The 24688-nt window shown below is 34.4% G+C and overlaps 1 protein-coding gene across 5 annotated transcripts in view; it reads right to left on the bottom strand.

Moving 5' to 3' along the window:
- The window catches only part of TUBD1 (tubulin delta 1), a 127459-nt gene that overhangs the window by 96744 nt on the left and 6027 nt on the right, over nucleotides 1-24688 (bottom strand). For 4 of the 5 annotated variants that reach the window (XM_053707334.1, XM_053707336.1, XM_053707337.1 and 1 more), the window contains exons 2-4: nucleotides 3608-3703; nucleotides 1941-2122; nucleotides 1610-1757 (exon numbers count right to left, since the gene is read on the bottom strand). In XM_053707334.1, the coding sequence (XP_053563309.1) occupies nucleotides 1610-1757; nucleotides 1941-2112 (320 nt within the window). In that variant the 5' untranslated portion in view covers nucleotides 2113-2122; nucleotides 3608-3703. The remainder of the gene's footprint in view (nucleotides 1-1609; nucleotides 1758-1940; nucleotides 2123-3607; nucleotides 3704-24688) is intronic. The other variant, XM_053707335.1, reaches the window with a different exon arrangement.

Below are 24688 nucleotides of genomic sequence, written 5' to 3' on the forward strand. Positions count from 1 at the left end.
AGATATTACCCTCTATGAGTGGAACATGCTGAAGAGGAGGGTTCTCTTCTCCACATTTGGTGGTCCTGTCCGAGAATGAGAGTTTTCTGGACAGAGACCCTGGACATAATATCAGAGAAATTAAAACATACAAATCTCTAACACAACTGAAACCCTATTATTCTGCTCATTGCCTAAGATAAAAGATGAAGCAAAACTAATTAATTATGCTAAAAAGCTCATCCCCAAAAAATGGAAAACACAGAATCTGCCATCTGTACAAGAATGGCACTTACAAGTGACTGAACTCCTCACATTAGAAAGATACCACTACCTAAAAGCACATAAATTAGAAACTCACAAATGATGCTGGCCATTTGGAATAACACAATCTAACAATATTACAAACTACATTCAGATACTCTTAACATGATTCCCCTTTTTTTCCTCCTTCTTTCCCTTAAAGGGACACTGAACCCACATTTCGTGATTCAGATAGAGCATGCAATTTTAAGCAACTTTCTAATTTACTCCTATTAACAATTTTTCTTCGTTCTCTTGCTATCTTTATTTGAAAAAGAAGGCATCTAAGCTTTTTTATTACTTCAGTACTCTGGACAGCACTTTTTTATTGGTGGATGAATGTATCCACCAATCAGCAAGAACAACACAGGTTGTTCACCAAAAATGGGCCGGCATCTAAACTTACATTCTTGCATTTCAAATAAAGATACCAAGAGAATGAAGAAAATTTGATAATAGGTGTAAATTAGAAAGTTGCTTAAAATTTCATGCTCTATCTGAATCACGGAAGAAAAAGTTTGGGTTCAGTGTCCCTTTACCTAACCACCTACCCCCTCTCCTCTTTCATTTTATCAGTTCAGGCAGACAGTATTGATATACAGCCTAATGTAAAAAATGTTTTTATTATCAATGTTAAAGTTAAAAAAAAAAAAAAGGACAAGCTCAAAAAGGGGAACGTAAGATCCATAAAGACTGGACATGAACACTCATCAAGCACCGAGATAAACAAACCCTAAACATTAGTCAATATGTAATGTTATGTATCAAATCCTGTTTCATTGCAGATTTGCACTGACAATATACTTGTATGCCTTTTGTATTTTAAAACATCACTTATGTTACTTTGAAAAAAAATCAATAAAGCTTGTTTGAAAACAAATGCAATTTTATACAACTTTTGATTTTACTTTTATAATCAGATTTGCTTTGTTCTTTTTTGAAAGCTAAACCTAGGTAGGCTTATATGCTAATTTATAAGCCCTTGCATATTATTAGCTTTTCACAGCTAGACATAGCAAGATAACATTGTGTTCACTTCCTTGGAGTTTTGTATAAGTTAGCACTGATTGGTTAAAATGCAAGTCTATCAAATGAATTGAGATAAGGGGCAGTCTGCAGAGGCTTAGATAAAAGGTAATCAGAGGTAAAAAAGTGTATTAATATAACAGTGTTGGCTATGCAAAACTGGGGAATGGGTAATAAAGGGATTATCTATCTTTTTAAATAATAACAATTTTCAAGTAGACTGTCCCTTTAAGTGAATAGATTTATTTACTATAATGTATAAGCATGTCAGATGAGGAGCATTATTTTATTTAAATCTTACCCATTTGCCCAGTTGTTTCCTGATCCCTGCTTCTGAGAAAAATGTGAATGATGATTATAGTTCCATTGTCCAGAACGAGCAGCCATTGATAATGAGTGAGAAATTACTTTGGGTTCCATATCAACAAGTACAGCCCTCGCTACTAAATCTGCAAAGTAAAACACATAAAACAATTTTATAAATTATAATGCCACAATAAGAGTTTAAAAAAAAAAAAAAAAAAAAACAAACATAAAAGAAAAACATAACAAGAAGAAATATATACATAAAAAATGTAAAAATAATAAAATAAAAAAAACACAACAAAAAGGACAGATTTCAAGACTCATACTTCCAGATTCATCCTCATTGAAGAATCTTTCCTTACAAGCTTCTTGATAGAGCTTATTTTCTCTTCTGGAACAAGTTCCATTCTTACTGTGAAGATCACTACAGATGACATCAAAAAGTTCATAGCCAATTTGGTTGCCACACTGACCGAGTTGCACTGCAATCACAGACATGTGCTTTTACCTTGAAAATTAACAGATAAGATTTAGATATAAAATATCCTTTACATGCACAGATATTTGTTAGAGAGATATATGGCAAACAGTACAGATAACGAGCAAGACTGTAACGTTTAAAAACGAGAACAAATGCACTAATAAGCAAACAAATATTTTTTAATGTTAAAGGGACAGTAAAGTAAAAATGTAACTTTCATGATTCAGACAGAGCATGCAAATTTTTAAACAACTTTCCAATTTACTTCTATGATCAAATTTGCTTTGTTCTCTTATCTTTTATTGAAGAGTAAAAACTAGGTAGGCTCATAAGAGGTCAGAAGTGTGCACGTGTACTCTATGCAGCAGTGTTTTGCAACATTGTATAGCAAAGCTACAAATAATGTTGCAAACACTGCTGCCATAGAGTACTAAAGACACGTGCACACTCCTGAGCTCTTATGAGCCTATCTAGTTTTTACTATTCAATAAAAGATAAAACAAAGCAAATTTGATAACAGAAGTAGATTGGAAAGTTGTTTAAAATTGCATGCTCTATCTGAATCATGAAAGTTTAATGTTGACTTTACTGTCCCTTTAACAAAACAGGAAAATGTTTTAGAATGTATTTTGTGAGTGAGGATTAAGGACAAATAAATCTCTATTAAAGATACTTTGCATAGAAAACTGACTAAGACATAACGCCTGTGTCTATGATGGACCAACAGTCTTTTCTCTAAGGGCCCAATTCTAAAAAGGTCTCTGCGCTGGTGAGATTCTATAAGAATGCTCACCAGTACTTCTATTTCCCTGGTGCAATTCTTTAAAGCCACTTTTCACCCTGAAAACATGGTGTCTCGCTAAGGGGCCATACTACATTTTCTTATGGGAAAGAGATGCATACATTACAAAAGCGCACAAGGAAAAATGTCATTTCAAAATAATAAAAAATGAATAATTGAACCATTCACACAAAAGGACACAGGAAAACAAAAAGTACTGTTAAAGGGACACTAAACCCAAAACATTTCTTTCATGATTCAAGTAGAGAATACCATTTTAAACAACATTTCAATTTACTTCTATTATCTAATTTTCTTCATTATTTAGCTATCCTGTGTTGAAGAAATAACAATGCACATTTGTGAGCCAATCACACAAGGCATCTATGTGCAGCAACCAATCAGCAGCTACTGAGCCTATCTAGATATGCTTTTCAGCAAAGTATATCAAGAGGATGAAGCAAATTAGATCATAGAAATAAATTAGAAAGTTGTTAAAAATTTCATGCTCTTTCTAAATTATTAAAGAAAAATTTGGGTTTCATGTCCCTTTAAGGTGCATCAAAAATTTTATTTTATCAAAAATGTAAAATTGTATGTAAATTACACAGATATAAATCAGGGACAGTATACACCAATGTTCATTTAACTGCATGTAATAGACACTACTATAAAGAAGAATATGCAGATACTGGTCTAAAAATCCAGTACAAAACCTTTTAAAAACTTACTTAGATGCTTCCAGTTTAGCACTGTTGATGAGGTTAGGTTGGGACACCAAGTAAAAGGGGCTGGGTAAACAAGAAGAGCAGACACTCCGCCCTTCCCTGCATATGAAAAATACAGATAACATAAACAGGAGCCAGCAGAAGTCTGTAAACGCGTGTATACATATGGCACTGTGGGGCTTGGTAAGGAGTCTGAAAATCAGCACAATGTTATTAAAAAATAAGAAAAACTATACAGTATGACAAAAACACCCCCATATATAAATAGATAATCTACAAAACATTTATGCAAAGAAAAATCTAGTGTACAATGTTCCTTTAAATATGCACAGGGTAGATTGTAATTTAAGTACACTGGATGTGTAAAAACACATAGAAATTTGTACTTCTAAAATACAAAGCACAATTGTTTTTTGTTTTTTTTTCCGTAAAATGGTCCTCCATTGCGAAGTTTTATATAGCAGAGAGCTCTCATTATTTCCACTAGAGAAACCTCCCCAATTGCAGAGACAGACCCTATTTTTTTTTGTAGAATTCCGTGAGAGCTTCCACTGTGAGTGTCGGCGTAGAACACCACATCTGGACTGGCACATTTTATAGAATTTACCTCTAATTAACGTCATTATAAAATGAATAACAGCACAATGAGACACTAAGTGTAAATATAGTACAGGTAACTGCGCCCCTTGGTGCCAAATTGAAATTCACAGGTTCAAATAAGCCCCCCCCCCCCCCACTCCAGTAGCTTTTATTTTTAATAGTAATCTAAAAGAGCTCAGGCATAAATGTCCTAAATTTACAAAGACTGAAGAATTTTGCAGTGCAGATTATGTGCATTAAGAATTTACCTCTGAATACATTTAAAGGGACATGAAACCCAAAATTTTTCTTTCATGTTTCATATAGAGAATACAATTTTAAACAATTTTTCAATTTACTTCTATTATTTAATTTGCTTCCTTCTCTTGTTATCCTTTGCTGAAAATGTTTATCTAGGCAAGCTGAGGAGCAGCAGAGAACCTAGGTTCTAGCTGTTGATTGGTGGCTGCATTTATATATTGATTGTGATTGGCTCACCCATGTGTTCAGTTAGAAACCATTAGTGCATTGCTGCTCCTTCAAAAAATGATACCAAGAGAACGAAACAAATTAGATAATAGGAGTAAATTAAAAAGTTGTTTAAAATTGTAGTCTCTATCTGAATCATGAAAGAAATGTTTTGGGTTTCATGTCCCTTTAAGCTGTATCTATGATGGACAGCCTACTTATATCTGTAGAATTAAAGGGACTCTCAAGTCAAAATAAGCTTTTATGATTCAGATAGAGCATGCAGTTTTAAGACACTTTGGCCTAGATTTAGAGTTCGGCGGTAGCCGTCAAAACCAGCGTTAGAGGCTCCTAACGCGGGTTTTTTACGCACTCCGGTATTTAGAGTTTATTTACCGCGACTCAAAATACACCTAACGCTCAACTTTCTACCGCCACCTCAGACCCAGTAGTAAACATATACCGCACAAAAAAACATCCACGAATCACAAAACAAATATTACACAAAGTACACTTACACTCATACAAACACAACACTATCTTTATTTTTCGTATTTTTTATTTTTTCTTTAAAATACAAAGGATTAAAGTTGCGAGATCTCGGGTGTTTGAAAAAAATCCACACAAATCCATTTTCCCATTGACTTACATGGACATACGGGAAAAGACCCTCATATACCTACATCTAACGAATAACATTATCACAAACATACACTCATCGATGCATACAAACAATATACACCACATTACATACACAAAATATTTATTTATTACAAAAAGAACACGATTTAGTTACTTTTTCACACAAGCTCATGACGTCACTCACTTTACGAGGAAAACCAGTCTTAGAAAAAAAAATATAGAAATCTTTGGAGCCTCCATTGACTTCTATTGGGAAGACGTGCTCGTGCACGCGAAACCCTCATTTCCCTAACGCACGCAAATAGCGTAGACTGAAAAACTCCAAATACCAGCGCTAGAAAATACATGATTTCATGCGTTAGACCCAGCTATGATAAATAGATCAAGAAATGACTATTTCCCTATGGTGGACTTATGTTTTTTAATATTAAATATTCACCACACCATAAATATTTTTAACACTTTTAGATTACATCAACTACAAATCCCCATCACTAGTAACACATTATTATTTCAATAAAATTACATTTACAATTAAAATAAAATTCAATACACATTTCTGGATTCACAAACACTACACAATGGGAAACATCTCTCATTTACCTTTATTATTGCATTTCTGTTATTCAACTCATATGCTTGCAGCAACTGCATATCTACATAGGCTTAACACATGATCACTCATGGATGCACATACATTACTTTTAACATTCAATCATACATGTGCATTCAAATGATGGGGGAAAAACACATTACATTCTCTCGAGGAATCACAAAACACAACATATGGATTTTACTGTACTTTTAACATCATGATTCCATCACCAGAAACCATTAGGAATTACGTACAACAAGAACATCATTACACCAGATTACAGATGTCACTTTATGGGAAGGAACAACAATGCCAGACCGCTATATAGAAGTCAGCATATGTGGGACACAATCACAATATATACGTACATGTACATAACACGCATCACCCATCACGCAACCACAAAGCACACATTTAGATTTTATTCAGCACACAATAACAATGTAGCACAATACAACAACACAATGAGGATTTCACAACTACATAGGCAGGTTAATAATATCATGACGTCATTAGAAGATTCAACCATACACATCACAGATTCACCACTGTACCGCCCCTTTAGGAACTTTAACACTCAATACTACAATACAACATATACGTAAAACACACTTTTGAACAGCATTATTATGGAGATTTCAATGGGACAATTCAGAAATATTGTCAGATCGCACATCAATTATATATATAATACTACAGATGACAGCCGGAAGTTATTCAGTATTCGTGCAATTTTTATGGGACGCATACAATATCGTCAGATCGAAAATCACTTATATATATAATACTACAGATGACAGCCGGAAGTTATTCAGTATTAGTGCGATTTGAAAGGGACGCGTACAATATTCACATCTCGGCAATCACTTATATATACAATACTACAGATGACAGCCGGAAGTTATTCAGTATTAGTGCGATTTGAAAGGGACGCATACAATATTGACTGCTCGGAAATCACTTATATATACAATACTACAGATGACAGCCGGAAGTTCTTCAGTATTATTGCGATTTTACAGGGACGCATACAATATTGACATCTCAGCAATCACTTATATATACACAATACTACAGATGGCAGACGGGAAGTTATTCAGTATTAGTGCGATTTGAAAGGGACGCATACAATATTGACAGCTCGGCAATCACTTATATATACAATACTACAGATGGCAGACGGGAATTTCGGAATTATTATTGCGATTTGAAAGGGACGCGTACAATATTGACAGCTCGGCAATCACTTATATATACAATACTACAGATGGCAGACGGGAAGTTCGGAATTATTATTGCGATTTTAATGGGACGCATACAATATTGACATCTCGGCAATCACTTATATATACAATACTACAGATGGCAGACGGGAAGTTCGGAATTATTATTGCGATTTTAAAGGGACGCGTACAATATTGACAGCTCGGCAATCACTTATATATATAATACTACAGATGACAGACGGGAAGTTCTGAATTATTATTGCGATTTTAAAGGGACGCATACAATATTGACAGCTCTGAAATCACTTATATATACAATACTACAGATGTTACTTTATCATTTACAAACAATATTGCAGCAACATTGATCGATCACATTCGATGCACATTATACACAACTATGCACTTTCATTCATGTTAGCCTGGACGTGTGCTTGTTACTATAACATCGCGTTTAGGAAATATTGATTACGCATATGATCAAACATTACAAACATGCACTGTATGTGTGATATTTGACACTTTCACATTGAGAATCATTGTTTGAAACTAACATTTCAGCAAACAACAAATAAACGCCCACTGTGAAAGCATTCGCGCCGCTCACATACAAACAGGTGAATACAATCAGCAATCATTACAAACTCACTACCATTGGACTAATTGTACTATAAATCCCCCAAACAACATGGCCAATGCATCACTTGTGATCCACATCAGATCAAGTGCATACCTTGTTACGCTGTTTTGAAAGATGGATGACGATGACATGGTAGACGCTGCTGGTGGTGCTATTGGCGAACTAGCTGTTGGTCGAATCAGGCAGCCTCGGCGGCTCAGACCGAGACGAAGGGGTCGTCTGGTTCGAGGTCCTCGTGTCTACAGGGTGAGACCCACCTTGGAAAACATGAGTGACTTTGAGGTTTTTGATAAGTATCGGCTCGATCGCGAACAGCTCATTGGCCTTTACGATCTTCTTAAACCTCATTTGGAGCCACGTATACAAATAAGGACTGCTGTTCCCCCCATGAGTAAGATGCTAAGCTGTCTATACGTCCTGGCCTCCGGGAGTTTTCAATCCGGAGAACTGTACATGCATGGCCTGGCTCAAGGTACATTCTCTGGGGTGTTTGATAACTTTCTGAACGCCATGGTACGTATCAGTAAGCAATACATAGGATTCCCACAGAATGATGGTGATTGGAGGCGCCTGAAGCGGGAATTCTTTGATATTGCTCAATTGCCCAATGTCTTGGGAGCCATTGATTGTACCCACATTGCGCTGCGTGCTCCAATTGATGACTTGCCCTTCAGAAATCGCAAACATTTTCATAGCCTCAACGTGCAGTATGTTTGTGACGCACGGATGAGGATTATGCATGTGTATGCGAATTTTGGAGGTGCTTGTCATGATGCCCGCATCCTCTCTCTGTCGTCCCTGTGGAGACAGTTTGAGGAAAGACAAATGCCCCCTGGTTATCTCGTTGGTGAGTATTTGTGCACAACATGGTTAATTATTTTGACAATTGCCCCTGTATTTTTTAACTGTTAGCGTCATGTTCAGCTATAGGATTAAATTTAACCATTTGTTATTTACCGACGCTAATGTCTATTTTTATTGAAATGCAGATATGTAGCATGTCTTACCTTAAGTGTTCAGATAGAGAATGCAATGTAAACATGTAGTTAGCATTTTACACAAGGTTTGTTTTAGGAGAAATACGCATATGTAGCATGTCTTAGATGAAATGGCAAGATATTATCTCATGCAATTTAACCCTGTCATTGTCTTTTTCTGCTAATGTCTATTTTTATTGAAATGCAGATATGTAGCATGTCTTACCTTAAGTGTTCATATAGAGAATGCAATGTAAACATGTAGTTAGCATTTTACACAAGGTTTGGTTTAGGAGAAATACGCATATGTAGCATGTCTTAGATGAAATGGCAAGATATTATCTCATGCAATTTAACCCTGTCATTGTCTTTTTCTGCTAATGTCTAGTTTTATTGAAATGCAGATATGTAGCATGTCTTACCTTAAGTGTTCATATAGAGAATGCAATGTAAACATGTAGTTAGCATTTTACACAAGGTTTGGTTTAGGAGAAATACGCATATGTAGCATGTCTTAGATGAAATGGCAAGATATTATCTCATGCAATTTAACCCTGTCATTGTCTTTTTCTGCTAATGTCTAGTTTTATTGAAATGCAGATATGTAGCATGTCTTACCTTAAGTGTTCATATAGAGAATGCAATGTAAACATGTAGTTAGCATTTTACACAAGGTTTGGTTTAGGAGAAATACGCATATGTAGCATGTCTTAGATGAAATAGCAAGATATTATCTCATGCAATTTAACCCTGTCATTGTCTATTTCTGCTAATGTCTAGTTTTATTGAAATGCAGATATGTAGCATGTCTTACCTTAAGTGTTCAGATAGAGAATGCAATGTAAACATGTAGTTAGCATTTTACACAAGGTTTGGTTTAGGAGAAATACGCATATGTAGCATGTCTTAGATGAAATGGCTAGATACAGATTTATATATAATTTTTTTTATTTTTTTTATGTTTCTGACAACTTTTAATATGGATTATGGTTTTTAAAAAATATATTTATACAACAATATACTAGTTTAAGTATTCTGTTTGAATTATGTTCTGTTCTAAATTTATAGGTGATTCTGGGTACATGAGCCGGCCTTGGCTCATTACCCCCTTGCGTAGCCCAACTGATGTGTCTGAGGAGCACTACAATAGGGCTCATAAGAGAACCAGGGCGGTGGTTGAAAGGATGTTCGGGCTCCTGAAGATGAGATTCAGGTGCCTGGACCGTTCTGGAGGAGCACTCCAGTACAACCCAAAGAAGGTGGCTAAGATCGTTGTAGCCTGTAGCGTCCTGCATAATATTGCACAGCGGGCTGGGATGCTGCAGGCCGTCCCGGTGGACAGAGACCTCCTCAGAGATGAGGAGGATGATCCTGTTCTAGAGGGGGAATTCCAGGACGAGGGACTTGATGTCAGAGCAGACGTCATCAACCGCCACTTTAGACGGTAAATAATAGAAGTTACACTGGAGTATTTTCAATAGATGTGAACTCTAGGGAAATGACAAGTAGAGAATTGTGCAAACATGTTAGTATTGATCAAATGTTATAATAATATTTATTTCTCATAATATAGGTGATGCTCTGGGCATTGGGTCCTATAGCGAGTCTTTGCCACCTGGTTTTTATAGAGGACATCAGATGGTAAGTAGAAATGTATGGACTGTTGCTGGCATGATTTGTACACAAATACATAATATGGCATACATTTTTAAAAATATAACTTTGTTTACACATTACTTATGTACATAATCAGAAAGGGATACTCTAGAATGACTATGGTTCAATGTCACACAGAGGTTTGTTCTGCTCAATATGACTCATCTTCACACTTGATAGAAAATAACACAGGTTCATACACAGGCTTAGTAAGCTAGTGATAGATATTTATTATGAAATGGGGGGTGGGAGAGGGGTACAGAACTGATTCACACACTTGTATGAAATCTTTATATATAATTTCTTACATTAGGGAGATGACTTAATATAAAGACTGAAAGGGAACAATTTGAAGCCTGACAGTGAAGATTTCCAAGACTGACAGTGGGGAAAAAGCCAAGATTGAAATTGAAGTATACCAATGGGATCATGTCTGGCATATTTAAATTCTGCTGACCTTGAAAACCATACAAAGACATGTTCACATGGTAAGTGCAAACTATTTGATAGAATAAGGCTGTGGAGACATCCTATTGGAGACACTTAGATGATTTTCTATTTTGTAGATGGTATTTCCCAGTCCTCTATTTAATGAACTGATGAATAAGACACCTATTGAAGATCAACTGTTTACCCCTGAATTGACATTCAAAGACCATGCATTGTCCAGGTTGGTGTACCAATGCATGCTAGTGAAGACTGTAGAATATTAGTAGCTTACATACATTAGTCATATTTAGTTCTTAATTAGATATTTAGGGATCACAATCAGACACTTAGATGATTTTCCTTTTTAGATGGTATTTCCCAGTCCTCTATTTAATGAACTGATGAATAAGACACCTATTGAAGATCAACTGTTTACCCCTGAATTGACATTCAAAGACCATGCATTGTCCAGGTTGGTGTACCAATGCATGCTAGTGAAGACTGTAGAATATTAGTAGCTTACATACATTAGTCATATTTAGTTCTTAATTAGATATTTAGGGATCACAATCAGACACTTAGATGATTTTCCTTTTTAGATGGTATTTCCCAGTCCTCTATTTAATGAACTGATGAATAAGACACCTATTGAAGATCAACTGTTTACCCCTGAATTGACATTCAAAGACCATGCATTGTCCAGGTTGGTGTACCAATGCATGCTAGTGAAGACTGTAGAATATTAGTAGCTTACATACATTAGTCATATTTAGTTCTTAATTAGATATTTAGGGATCACAATCAGACACTTAGATGATTTTACTTTTTTAGATGGTATTTCCCAGTCCTCTATTTAATGAACTGATGAATAAGACACCTATTGAAGATCAACTGTTTACCCCTGAATTGACTTTCAAAGACCATGCATTGTCCAGGTTGGTGTACCAATGCATGCTAGTGAAGACTGTAGAATATTAGTAGCTTACATACATTAGTCATATTTAGTTCTTAATTAGATATTTAGGGATCACAATCAGAAAAAGGAATACATATTATAGTTGATATAGAGGTATTTGAATGGACATGAAATATTACATTTATGTTCAGCATACATATATTGTTTACATGTGATATACATTATTATGTATAAATTTAATTTTTGAAATTTAAATATTATTTTTAATCAACAATATAATGGTGTATGTATTTCATTAATTTAAAATGAATGTAATGATTATCTTTAAAAAATGTTGATCAAAGTTAGAGCATAGACACCATATGATTTTAAATGTATTTTATGAATATTTTACAACGTGTGTATTAACTTTGTTCCATTTTTATTATTTGTCATTTCAGATTGGCATCTGATGACTTCATGGAATATTTAATTATTTTCTATTAAATATATATTTTTTTTTAGCAGATTCTAATATATATCAATATAATCTGTAAATAAATAAAACTTGGACTCCCATGACTGGTAGTTGGCTATTTGACAAGCACATGCATAAGAGAAAATAATGCATTAATAGTAGAAAATAAAATTCTTCAGAGAATATTAAAAGATATATTTTAACATTAATTGGGGAGTCATATTCTTCAATGCTTTTATATTGAAAAAGTATATATTAAAAATATTTAGGATATGTATTAATATTATGATTGTTTTAACATTTAATAAGGTGAAGTGGTTCAATTACATGAAAGTGACAGTGTTGTTGAATGTAAAAAGAATTGTATAAGATCATGTATCTTCCTTAGGTATCTCAAAACATTATTAGAAAATATTTTACAATTATTACATTTATAAATGGTAGGTCATTTAACTTTATAATTTTTAATAATTAGTTATTGGATGCCAGGTTAATCTATGTAATTTTCTAGTGGAGTCATTTAACTATACTTAGTAATATTATGTATTTATTACAATCTTACCTCTTGGGTTAGACATCAAATATCTATATAGAATGTAATTTCCCCTTTAGTTTATTTTGTCAATGTTAAATCAAAATACAATATGTTTGGGTCCTTAAAGGGGTCATTCAAAATGTATATTTTGTATACATTGTTACAAATATCATACAAGAATTTAAACATATTTAGAATGTACTATAGAATTACATTCAGTCTTTAAATATACTTGTTAAAATAAAAATAAATGCACATATCTTAGTCAATGATATAAGGCATCTATATGCAAACAACAATCAGCATCAAAATAGCCTATGTAGAGATGTATTTAATCCACGAATATATATAATTACAATATAATGATTGAATAACAAAACATATTAAGTTGGTCAAATATAAGATTATGATACAAAATGCATACATAACATATAGCTTAATGTCCCTCTACGCTGAAGGCTAAAAAAGACCTCATTTAATAAATATATTTCAGTCAGTGTGTAAAACAATCTAGAAGTTAATCTAAATTTGCTTTACTCATATGTTAGACCAGTGCTTTCCAAACTGTGTGTCGGGACACACTAGTGTGTCGGCAGCAGTGTGTAGGTGTGTCCCTGCTTCAGCACAAATTTTTTTAAATTAAAATTTATTTTTTTTACATTGTTTTTTGGTTTCTGACTTTCCACCTGCTTGCTACGCATATCACATGGTTGACACGTGAGTGATACCTAGTGGGTCACAGATCATCTTAACCAATTGGCACAGCTCAGTGGGTACTGAAACTATTACCATTGGCAGATTTGGTGGCACATTGGCTCCTGACTGCACGTGTAGTCTCCTTAATTGGCTCGTGACTGCAAGTGTAGCTAGTGAGTGAGACAGCAGTGTGTTTGCAGCGTGGGCAGTAGTCAGTCGGACTCACAGAGCTCTGAGGGTGGCAGCTTAAACGCTGAGCTGAAGTCAGAAGTCAGTGGGATTTCTTTGCAGCTAGCTCCCAGTAGTGCATTGCTGCTCCTGCCCTTGATATATGGATAGGAAGTGGAAGCTTAAAAATGCTTGATGATGAAATGTGAGTGTCTTTATCTAATATTACAACAAATATTCCGAAACTGTGTTCATCTCATCAACCTCATACATCCCATTAAAATAGTAAGTAGATATTGGTGTTATTAAACATGTTTTTTAATTCTTGCACATACTGTTACTTGTAAATACATTTTGTGATTATATAATTTATGTATGTGTCCGTATCTCTTAAAACAAGATAGTTTAACCTCCTTTTTGCTAGTACAACTGAATTACTGTGTCGCGAAATGATGTAGGTCTACAAAGTGTGTCACCAACATGAAAAGTTTGGAAAGCTCTGTGTTAGACTCATTTAGCAAAAGGAAGGTGCCTAGGTTTATGATATATTAAGCATTATTGTGAAATGTTTATTTAAAGGGACATGAACTCAAAATATACTTAAAGGTAGCCATTTAAAAAAACAATGATTTATACATTCTGAATGAGTATTCTATTTTAATCAACTTTAAAACTTGTCTCATATTATGAATGCTCATTGTGATGTTGCTATCATTACTTTAGAAATAAGGCAGTAAATAGCTAATTTATTTGCTTCAGTACTCTGGACAGAACTTGATTGTTTGGAATAATTGATGCAACAATCGTCAAGGACAACCCAGGTTTTTATTAAACAATTGTCCGTAATATAAAATATCATTATTGATTTTCAAAGAAACATAACAAGATAACTTAACATTTGATAATCGTATTAAATAATAAAGTTGATTAACATTTCATGCTCAATCACCAATGGTAAATTTGTTTGGACAGTGTCCCTTTAAGAGCTTGAAATAGTGTATTTACTTCTCTTCCTATCTTGACATACTTTGCTTGAAAAGCATATCGAGATAGGCTCAGTAGATGAAGATTGGTGGATGCACAGAGATGCCTTATGTGATTGGCTCAACCATGTGCATTTAAATTTCTTATGTTGAGGATATATAAATACTAAGAGAAAATGATTTACATTTTAAAGTCTAAACAATCTTCTATCTCTACAGATCATTTGATACAATTGTTTGTAATGTCTCTTTAAAACTAAAGACGCCATTGCACAATAACATATATGAGCACTTCAGAGAAATACAAGCTCGAGGTTTATTTGCGAATAACAAAGCTGTAGTTTAACATTTATAAACAGATTATCAAAGTTACTGACATTCTTCCCGGAATTTTAACATTAATAAATATTGCGTGGGAAACGCATCTTCAAACACCAGATTAGCATATTTAAACATTAGTGTAATGTCACGCAATAGCACACAATCAATGTGCATTATAAATACATTTAATAGAGCAATGTCAATACTTCACAATAAATTTATTTAAAGAACAATAAAGACATACAATATTAAATGTGTATTTGTATTAAAGAAACAGACCGTTATTAAACCGAGAAATGTCTACAACATTAATAATGTGACAGGATTAGATTTTAAAGAGTATTTAATCATTAATATTTCACGGATCACGGATATTAAATCTGCGTCACACATATCCGCATGACAGGCCCATGAGTTACAAATAAGTCTACATGAAAAATGAAGTTACAGCACCACCAAGCGGTATGTGTAAGGAAGTTACTAAGATATGAAACATTAAGGAACGGCCAATCAGAGTTCATCACACAAACACAACTTGAGTCAGGATGGTCTCACAGACATTATAACAATATTTCAAACTTTTATCCAATCAGATGTACAGATAAATTGTCCCATGGTGCATCTCATGTTTACTTCACCATATAAAAGTCCATTACACGTTGCCATCTTTGTCAGTTCTCTAATGCCTGCAGGCGTACTAGATATATTTTTATATATATATATATATATTTGAGAAGACAACCCAGCAGGCATGTCAGTTCCCAGGTTCACCAAGGAGGAGAGCGCTGCACTGGTCCACGCCGTCAAGGACTTTTATCCCCAGCTGTTTGGGAACAAGAGGAGCTCGACAGATGCGCCTGTTAAGAAGGCCCTCTGGGAGTCTATCACCAATGCGGTTAGATTGGTGTGTGACGTCCAGAGGACCCAGGATCAGATCATGAGGAGATTCGGAGATATGAGGTTGCGTTTATCGAAAAAAGTCAACCTCATAAGGGACTGGGTACAAGCCCGTAAAAGAGGGGGCCAAAGAAAGGCCCCGCGGAAACTGTACCTACTCCCTTATGAGGTGACTTTATGCGAGCTCCTCAATCTCCGGGTCCCCAAAAGATTTAGATCCTCGCCATCCTCGGCCTCCTCTTCTTCCCTCCCAGCTGCGGGATCTGAAAGTCCTGACGCGGGGGACAGGGCAGATGCTTCTCCGTCCGGTGGCCTGGGAGGACCCGATAGAGAATCTGAACCAGGTAATTATCCAACTTCATATAATATTTATAATGTTAAAAATCCAAAATGTGTATTTAGTCAGATACTAAACCTATACAGATCTCACAACATACACTACATATGATGTTTAGATATCTGATTTTACATTAGTGATACATGAAATTGGAATGATGTTTCTTGCGCTCTACAGAATATGCGTCACAGAGCGGAAATGTAATTTCGCATCCACGTTAACATGGGTTTGCGGAAAGTGGCATTGCTTTATACATGTTGGTCAAATGACGGATGCGTAATTCCGCTTGGAATCATTGCGCAATGATCGCGAAAATGGCATTTCTCATCCACGTTAACATGGGTTTGCGGAAAGTGGCATTGCTTTATACATGTTGTTAAAAATTAAATGGAAAATCTTAGATTAGTGAAGAATACAGTATTCTTATTTTAAATATTATATCTAATAAAAAACGAATAATACTAATAAATTATAACATATGGCCATCAATTGATGATTATGTAATAACAAGCATATATTCTTAAAGATACAGTAAACAACACAACTGATTGAAAATAAGAGTCCAGGATATATTTATCATTCATTTAATTGCGGAAACTATTAACTCATGGGACTACCAAAGGATTAATATTTTTCTATTGATTTGTTATTAATGTAAATATTTTAAACATGGCATGATTAGTATTAATGATATGCAATCCTCATTTAATATATTACAGATATGGATGTGGCTGCTGGATCCTCAAGCCAGGGCTTGTCACAGTATGGTATGTCTCATTTTAATTGACATTTGTCTTAGAAACATGGAATGAACATTACATACTAAATACACATTGTTCTATATTTATATGTAATGTCTATTTAATAGATGAAAATTATATAATTATTCGGATATACTTAAATAACATATTTGATTTTAATTGCATGCTCAATACCATTCATTACATCAACATATGGAGTAGATAATTCATTAACAAACAACAACATTGTGGAATCTATTTAATTTTAGATTAAAGGGATACTGAACTACAATTATTAATATTGTCTTTCACATACAGTATGCAATATTAATAAACATAAAATATAATACTATCATCATATGTGACATATTCTATTGCTAAATGTATTTTAAAATAAAGAAAGTACGTTTATGTGCATCTAAATATTTGTTGACCAACCTGGGTTTATATTGATGATTGGTGGATACCTTCAACAAACAATATTTATTGAATCCAATATTCCTTATCTGCCTTTAAGATTAATATCGAACAACATTCGAATTATAATAGGAGTCAATGTTAAATCATTTTTTACAGTTTGAACATAGAAATCAATTATTTAAATTAATCATGTCAGTGTCCCTTTAAGACAAAATAGATTCATTCATCATTACATTATTTTTATTAAAAACTATTGATATATAAATCTAATTATCTGTTGGAGTTACTTTATATATATCTGCATACTCTAACAGCACCATGATTACATATTTGTAATAATAAAGTTTGTTATGTATTGTGATAAATATGTGTTGTGTCCTAAACAAGATTACTGTACATTGAAAAAATGGCTCGATGTGACACATGTTTGTTTAGATTTGTCAACAGATGCTCCTCAATATGTGGTTTGTGTGTATTCTTGTAACTTCTTAAGGACATATGACGGAATTATTCCGTCATAAAACAATTGAGCTAAGTGAAAGCTGTGTCCTTAAAGGGTTAAGAACATTGATCATTGGGTATATTTAGATATGCAATAGCAGCATCTGAGATGAATTTGATGTCTAATGTAGTCTGACATTAAACATATGTTGAATACAGATATGTTTACAGAATCCCCTTGATTCAATCAAGCATTTTCTGGTGTAATGACTGCTCTATTCTTCACATTTTAAAGTTGATTAATGTTAAAATTCTAGACAGATGTGATTTAGTGATATCCAAAATGTGTTTAATAATATATATCTATATCATTCATAGAGAGAGTTGGTGTGGGGAGCCCACAGGAATCCAGCAGTGACATAGAGCCGCCTTTGCGGTCTCCTGGTAAGTCCATTGACTCATTTATATGTAATTGAAGGTGTATTGCTAATCAATATTATGATCATGATTCCGATGAAGCATAACATTATAAAAAATCATAGAATTTATCTTCTGATTATATATTTATTTTTTATATTGAGCGATTAATAATTTCTACTTTATTATTCTACACATTTGTTATTCATAAGATGTCTAACATATGTTTTTTTCATTTTTTTTTTTTTTTAACAACAGTCATCAAGTGATACACACATGAGAAATCTTAAATGTTCTATGTACTATGCTTTTATGAATTTAACATTAAGACAAACAATACATTAATATTCTGATTTATTGACAATAACAAATCTATTGTCATTTGTATGCTCCATCAAAATGATGTAAATCATAACTTTGTGTGTGTATATCTTTAATGCAACATTGATGTGCGTATTTGAGCAACAGTAACATATGTTATAATATCTGATCTTAAGGTGTACACAACATGTTATGTTTTACAGAGATTGATGTCACATGTGGGATGGAGGAGGAAGAGGCTGCCTTGGAGTCTGATGGTATGTGAAATATATCTATCATGTTTCCAACATGTTTCTTTTTTTGAAATCATTTTATTGAAGACATTCAAAGTCTACAGCTTTTTCCCTTTAAAAAGGAATATTATTTGTCTGTTCAAATACACTACTGCCCCCTTTCTATATCAGGCAGCATGAAAATCTGCTTGTATATATTTTTTTAAGAATATATAATTCATGCCATCATTATGTCACATGCATATTCCATGCCAAAACACAATAATAAGTTTCACATTGTACAGACAGTCATTGAGATTCATCTGAGTGCCTATATAGATACCATATCCTCATTTCAGAATAGTTTACAGATTCAAACACACTTCGAGGTATATTGAAAACATAATCAATTTTAAATGCGTTGATTTGATGTCAGGATGTATGAGATGTTAATATATTTCTTTTACATTTTCAGATGGATCCACCACTTCTGGTCATCTGGATTCCGCCCCTGCCCAGTCACAGACTCCTCCCCGTGCACACACCCCTGACCATGGCCACACCTCTGCACACACCCAGAGCCCTTCCCATCACCAAACCCATGACCATGCCCCGACCACTGCCAGCCCTTCCCATATTTCATATCCTGTCCCTCCCAAAAAACGCCCATACACCCCCCTTCGCCGCTCTCCCCGTATTCTGGCCCGTACAGCTGCCCAGACCCAAACTCCCCACTCCCCAGCTGTACGGCCTACCCTGGAGCAGCAGCTCACCACTCCCCAAGCCATTCCCATCCCTCCCCGAGCCAATCCCATCCCTCCCCCCTGTTTAAACCTTCATTGTCCTGGGTGTCAGATTGTCCTTCCCAGGCACAGCTGTAAGTATCATTCTAAATACACTTTATAAGATACTTAAAGGTACAGTGAAGTTAAATTGGTTAAATTGTGATTCAAATCCAGCATGCAATGTTAAGCCAATGTATAATAGAATACTCTTATGAATTATTCGTCATTCTCTTGATATATTTATTGAAAACAACTTATTCCTATAATTAGTTTAAACAATAAAATAAATGTGGCCATCATTTCTTTATTGTTGGATGAATGTATCCATCAACCAGCATGCACAAACAAGGTTCATCAACAAATATTGGCTTCCATAAAAACCAACATTCTTGCATTCAAAATATAGCTTGACAATTAAAACATATAATGAATATGTGTAATTTCTAAAGATTTGTCATGTCATGCTCTATCTGAATCAGTCCATTAAATATTTAGGTTCAGTGTCCCTTTAATTGGATATCACTACATATACCAAACACCACTACTTGGATCCAAAATTTTATGTCCAAATGTGGATACATTATCTCTTGTCTAACCCAGTGGGAATGTAATTTCTTCTGGTTGCTATGTTTACACAGCTTGTCCTCAATGCCAAAATGTTTAAGGATAGGTGTGCCTACCACAGTCTAAATTGAATTTTTAAATTGCTGATGTAAGTACAATGTAAATCCTTTAACAAGATTTGATACACTCAAGCTGTATAAGTGGATCATCTAAAACCAATTAAAGGGTTCAACATGTTTGAGTAACATGAGCCTTTAATGATTTCTGTCTGTCTGAATAACCTAATTCATGTGTAAAGAATATATGAAAAATAATTGATGTAAATAATTATTTGTCTTTATGATGACAATGTATGTATTAAAATCTTTTATTCTGTTGTGTAATTATCCTTAATATTAATTTTTATTTTATTTTAGGCTGTGACTCAGCATGGCTCATGCTAGAAGGGATAGCAAGAGTAGAGCAGGCCGTGTTGAGGAACGCAGCTGTCCTGAGAGGGATGAACGACACCATGCAGGCCCAGCTCCGGGTTCAGGACTTGACTCTGCGTGAAATTATGCAATTACGTTCAAGGCCTGAATCTGGAGCTGGACATGCACAGGACAATGAAGAGGATGACCAGTAAGTGGAGGATCTGGATATGCTCCATGGTGGCAGATAATAATCCTCCGTCCACATGTTGAATTTGTATTTATATTGTTGCCATTTGGCCTTTTTATCAGTTTTTTGTTGTGCCTGTTGCACTCTTTTACCTTGTCATGTGTCTCCAATGAGGCTATGCTGGCCCTTGGCAACTCTCTTCATGGACTGTGATGCACTGTGTTACCTTGTCATGTGTCTCCAATGGGGCTATGCTGGCCCTTGGCAACTCTCTTCATGGACTGTGATGCACTGTGTTACCTTGTCATGTGTCTCCAATGAGGCTATGCTGGCCCTTGGCAACTCTCTTCATGGACTGTGATGCACTGTGTTACCTTGTCATGTGTCTCCAATGAGGCTATGCTGGCCCTTGGCAACTCTCTTCATGGACTGTGATGCACTGTGTTACCTTGTCATGTGTCTCCAATGAGGCTATGCTGGCCCTTGGCAACTCTCTTCATGGACTGTGATGCACTGTGTTACCTTGCCATGTGTCTCCAATGAGGCTATGCTGGCCCTTGGCAACTCTCTTCATGGACTGTGATGCACTGTGTTACCTTGCCTTGTGTCTCCAATGGGGCTATGCTGGCCCTTGGCAACTCTCTTCATGGACTGTGATGCACTGTGTTACCTTGTCATGTGTCTCCAATGAGGCTATGCTGGCCCTTGGCAACTCTCTTCATGGACTGTGATGCACTGTGTTACCTTGTCATATGGCTCATATATTCCTTATTTTTACAAGATTATTTATAAACGTTGTGTATGTTTTCTTACATACTAATAAAATAAATTTTATTTCACAAATCTTTGTCCTCATTCTTCCTGTTATTTTTTGCAAGCTCTAGTTTATGTTGTTTATCCTTAAAGGGACCTAACAAATCTATTTGTTATAATGAAATCATATATGTAAGACAATAGTAAATGACTTTAAGATTAACATCTCCAATGTAATCTTATTATTTGTGTTTATATTATTTTCTCTTAGCTCTATCATTGCCTGATTATGATTAGCAGAGTAATTTCTTTATATATGTATATATATTTTTGTATTTGTGTATATATGTATATTTAAATGTTCATATCCATGTGTGTATTTATAAACTCTGCATGAATTGATGCACCTTTACCAAATGATCTGAGTATTGATACAATGATATAATCCCTGTAAAGTGTTCATTTTATTTAAATAGTATTGACTATGTGTATGCTCTTTTTAAAAACAAAATAATGTCCCTTTAAGTGATGTTGATCACTATTGTAAATGAATGTATTTCCATTTGTAAAGCGTTTTTGTCCTTTTTACAAGAACAAGGACATATAATTTTATTAATAAACAATCTTATTGTAATGTTGACAGCACCTGTATTTCATTTTCAAATCTATATTATTGTCAAAGTGTAACCAAATCAATCTCTGTGTGTAATACAAATAATGTAGATGATGAATATTAGTTAACTAATATGTTAACAAAATACATCTCCTCCCATATATGGCTATAGGTAGGCTGACCATAATTAAACTTGAATAAATGACACGTTTAATCAATACATGTATAACTATTGTTATTCAACAACAATCCAAACATATCTTAAAACATCAATGGCATATGTATTTCTCATGTGTATCTTTTAAATGTTAAAGATATACACCATAGCTATAGTTCAAGGGACAGTCAAGTCCGAAAAGATGATTCATGATTTGGTGACATTCCTAGATAGCAATCTACACACATACTAGTTCCTAAAATATAAATACGTTTCTTAATGATATGCCAAGATGTCACTGAGTCCTTGTATTGTCTGCGGTTTTTCAGCGATCTCGGATGCGCCATGTTGCTTAAGACGTCACCTGCCAGGCTGTCCAATGATTCCTTGTATTGACTGACGTTCTTACGTGATCAGGAATATGCCTTTTATTGGATTGCGTTTTGACGCGATCAAGGATGCGCCTTTTTTTTTTGGGCGTTCTTACGTGATCAATAATGTGCCTTTCATTGGATGGCGTTCTTACGTGATCAAGGAAGCGCCATGTTAAGACGGCACATGTAAAGTTAAAAAAACGTGTGATTGGATTGCGTAGTCCCGCAATATTTGTGCACGTTAAAAACGTTTGTGACTGCATGCAATTTTAAAAAGCTTGCGAATATGTATTATTTGCATCATGTTACATTGTTGACCCGTAGCTGATAAAGACCAACACATTCTCTTTTGCTGGATGTCTGGTTGAATCAACGAACGAAAGCAAAATGTTTTCATGCATAGGATATTTCTAGGCAAGTGCAAATCTCTACAGTCCATGTTTAATATGTTTGTCAACAATGTTCCTTTTTCTTAAAAATTAATGTTGTGTTTAATGTTGAACATATCTAATTAATAAATATGCGCTATTGTGTTTGAATAAAGTAATCAATATGCATTTATCATATGCTAAATATATGATGCCGACTTCTTCTAAATGTAATTTCGTTGTATATTTTATGAAAGGTTCATTAGACACTCACATTATAAATAAAAATATTTGATTTTGTCTCTAGTTAGATAGTCCATTGTTTAACCAATAGGTTTATTTTGTCTTGTGTTGTAAGAAAATGTAAGTAATTTTCTTACTCCTCGCAAAGCCAATGAGTTTCATGTGAGTACCATCTCCAGCTTTGTCCAGTTTGTGTAAAGGTTCTTTTCATATGTTAATGATGGGGTATTGTGTTTTACGGTTGTAATGGTGGTTCATCTATATTTAAAATATAGCTAACCCTATTTTATTTGCAAGTGTTTGAAGCTTTTTAATATTGCTATCAGTATATGTTAATCTTGTTGTTTGTAGTAGTGTCTATTACATACAGTTATGTAAAAAATATAGGATACTGTCCCTTGAATGCAAATGTTGTTTTTTTGTATCATGTATGAGATCCACATAGTTTAATCTTCAAATATATTTTTGTTAGCATATTTCACCCCCCCACTCCTAAAAGGACTTTAAACCATATTCATTGTTAAAATAAAAATAGTTACAATAAAATATTAACACAATAATGTCTCTTAAAGAAAATAGACTTTATTTAACACGTCAATATAAATGTGATTTTCAAATTTTTTTTTTGACAAAGTACATGTAGATATAGCAACAAGCTTAAAATGTGTTAGCATATGTAATGTTGTTAAAGGGACAGTTTCGAAAAAAAATTTTTTAACATTATTCGAAAAGTCAATTCTGTAATAACAAGGATATCAAATGTTTCTCAACAATTGAACATTTGCTATCTAAATTTGCTATCTAAACCTATGAGGTTGGTGTGCTCATTTCTTAAATCTTGAAGAGTGCTTGTAATCATTATACAATTTGAGCACTAGAGGGCATTTGGATAGCATTTGTATATGTAAAATCTTGTGCTCATACAGCATATTATTGACCATGTATTGATCATTGATATCTAAAATGTTGTTATGTCAGAACAACAAATAAGTGGTCATTTTTCATAGTCATAGATACAAGGGTAAGCACATAAGTCACACATGTATTTCTCCATGTTTTGTTGTTTCAAACTTTATAATGCGTAATACAGTGTTTTCTTTGTAATCAATAATTTTCTGACTGTCCCTTTAAGCTGTGTTATTGGCATTCAAACAGTAATATGCCATCATGGATAATTGTTATGGTAATTTAGTTAGCGATTCGGGAAACAGTTTGGACATCACATCACAGAAACCAATCAATATCATGAACAAGGATAGGTATGTGATGATGTGGTTTTCACACACTTATAACCCACACTCTGCAAAGAATCTTCCTCCATGGACCCGGTCCCATAGAAGTCGATTATATACAGAGTGTGGTCCACAAGTGTATGAAAACCACATCATCACATACCTATCCATTACCCAAAAAAAAAAATTTAAGATGGAAAAAAATACTTACTTCCTCTTCCTTCCCCTCTTCCCACGGGGCTGAGGCTCTGGGAGAGGCAACTGCCGACTCCGAAGAGTCCTCCTTGGAGCTGTTGTGGGAGGAGTGGAAGGAAGAGTACTG

Source organism: Bombina bombina, chromosome 3 (assembly GCF_027579735.1).
Source record: "Bombina bombina isolate aBomBom1 chromosome 3, aBomBom1.pri, whole genome shotgun sequence".
In the NCBI taxonomy this organism is placed as follows: Eukaryota; Metazoa; Chordata; class Amphibia; order Anura; family Bombinatoridae; genus Bombina; species Bombina bombina.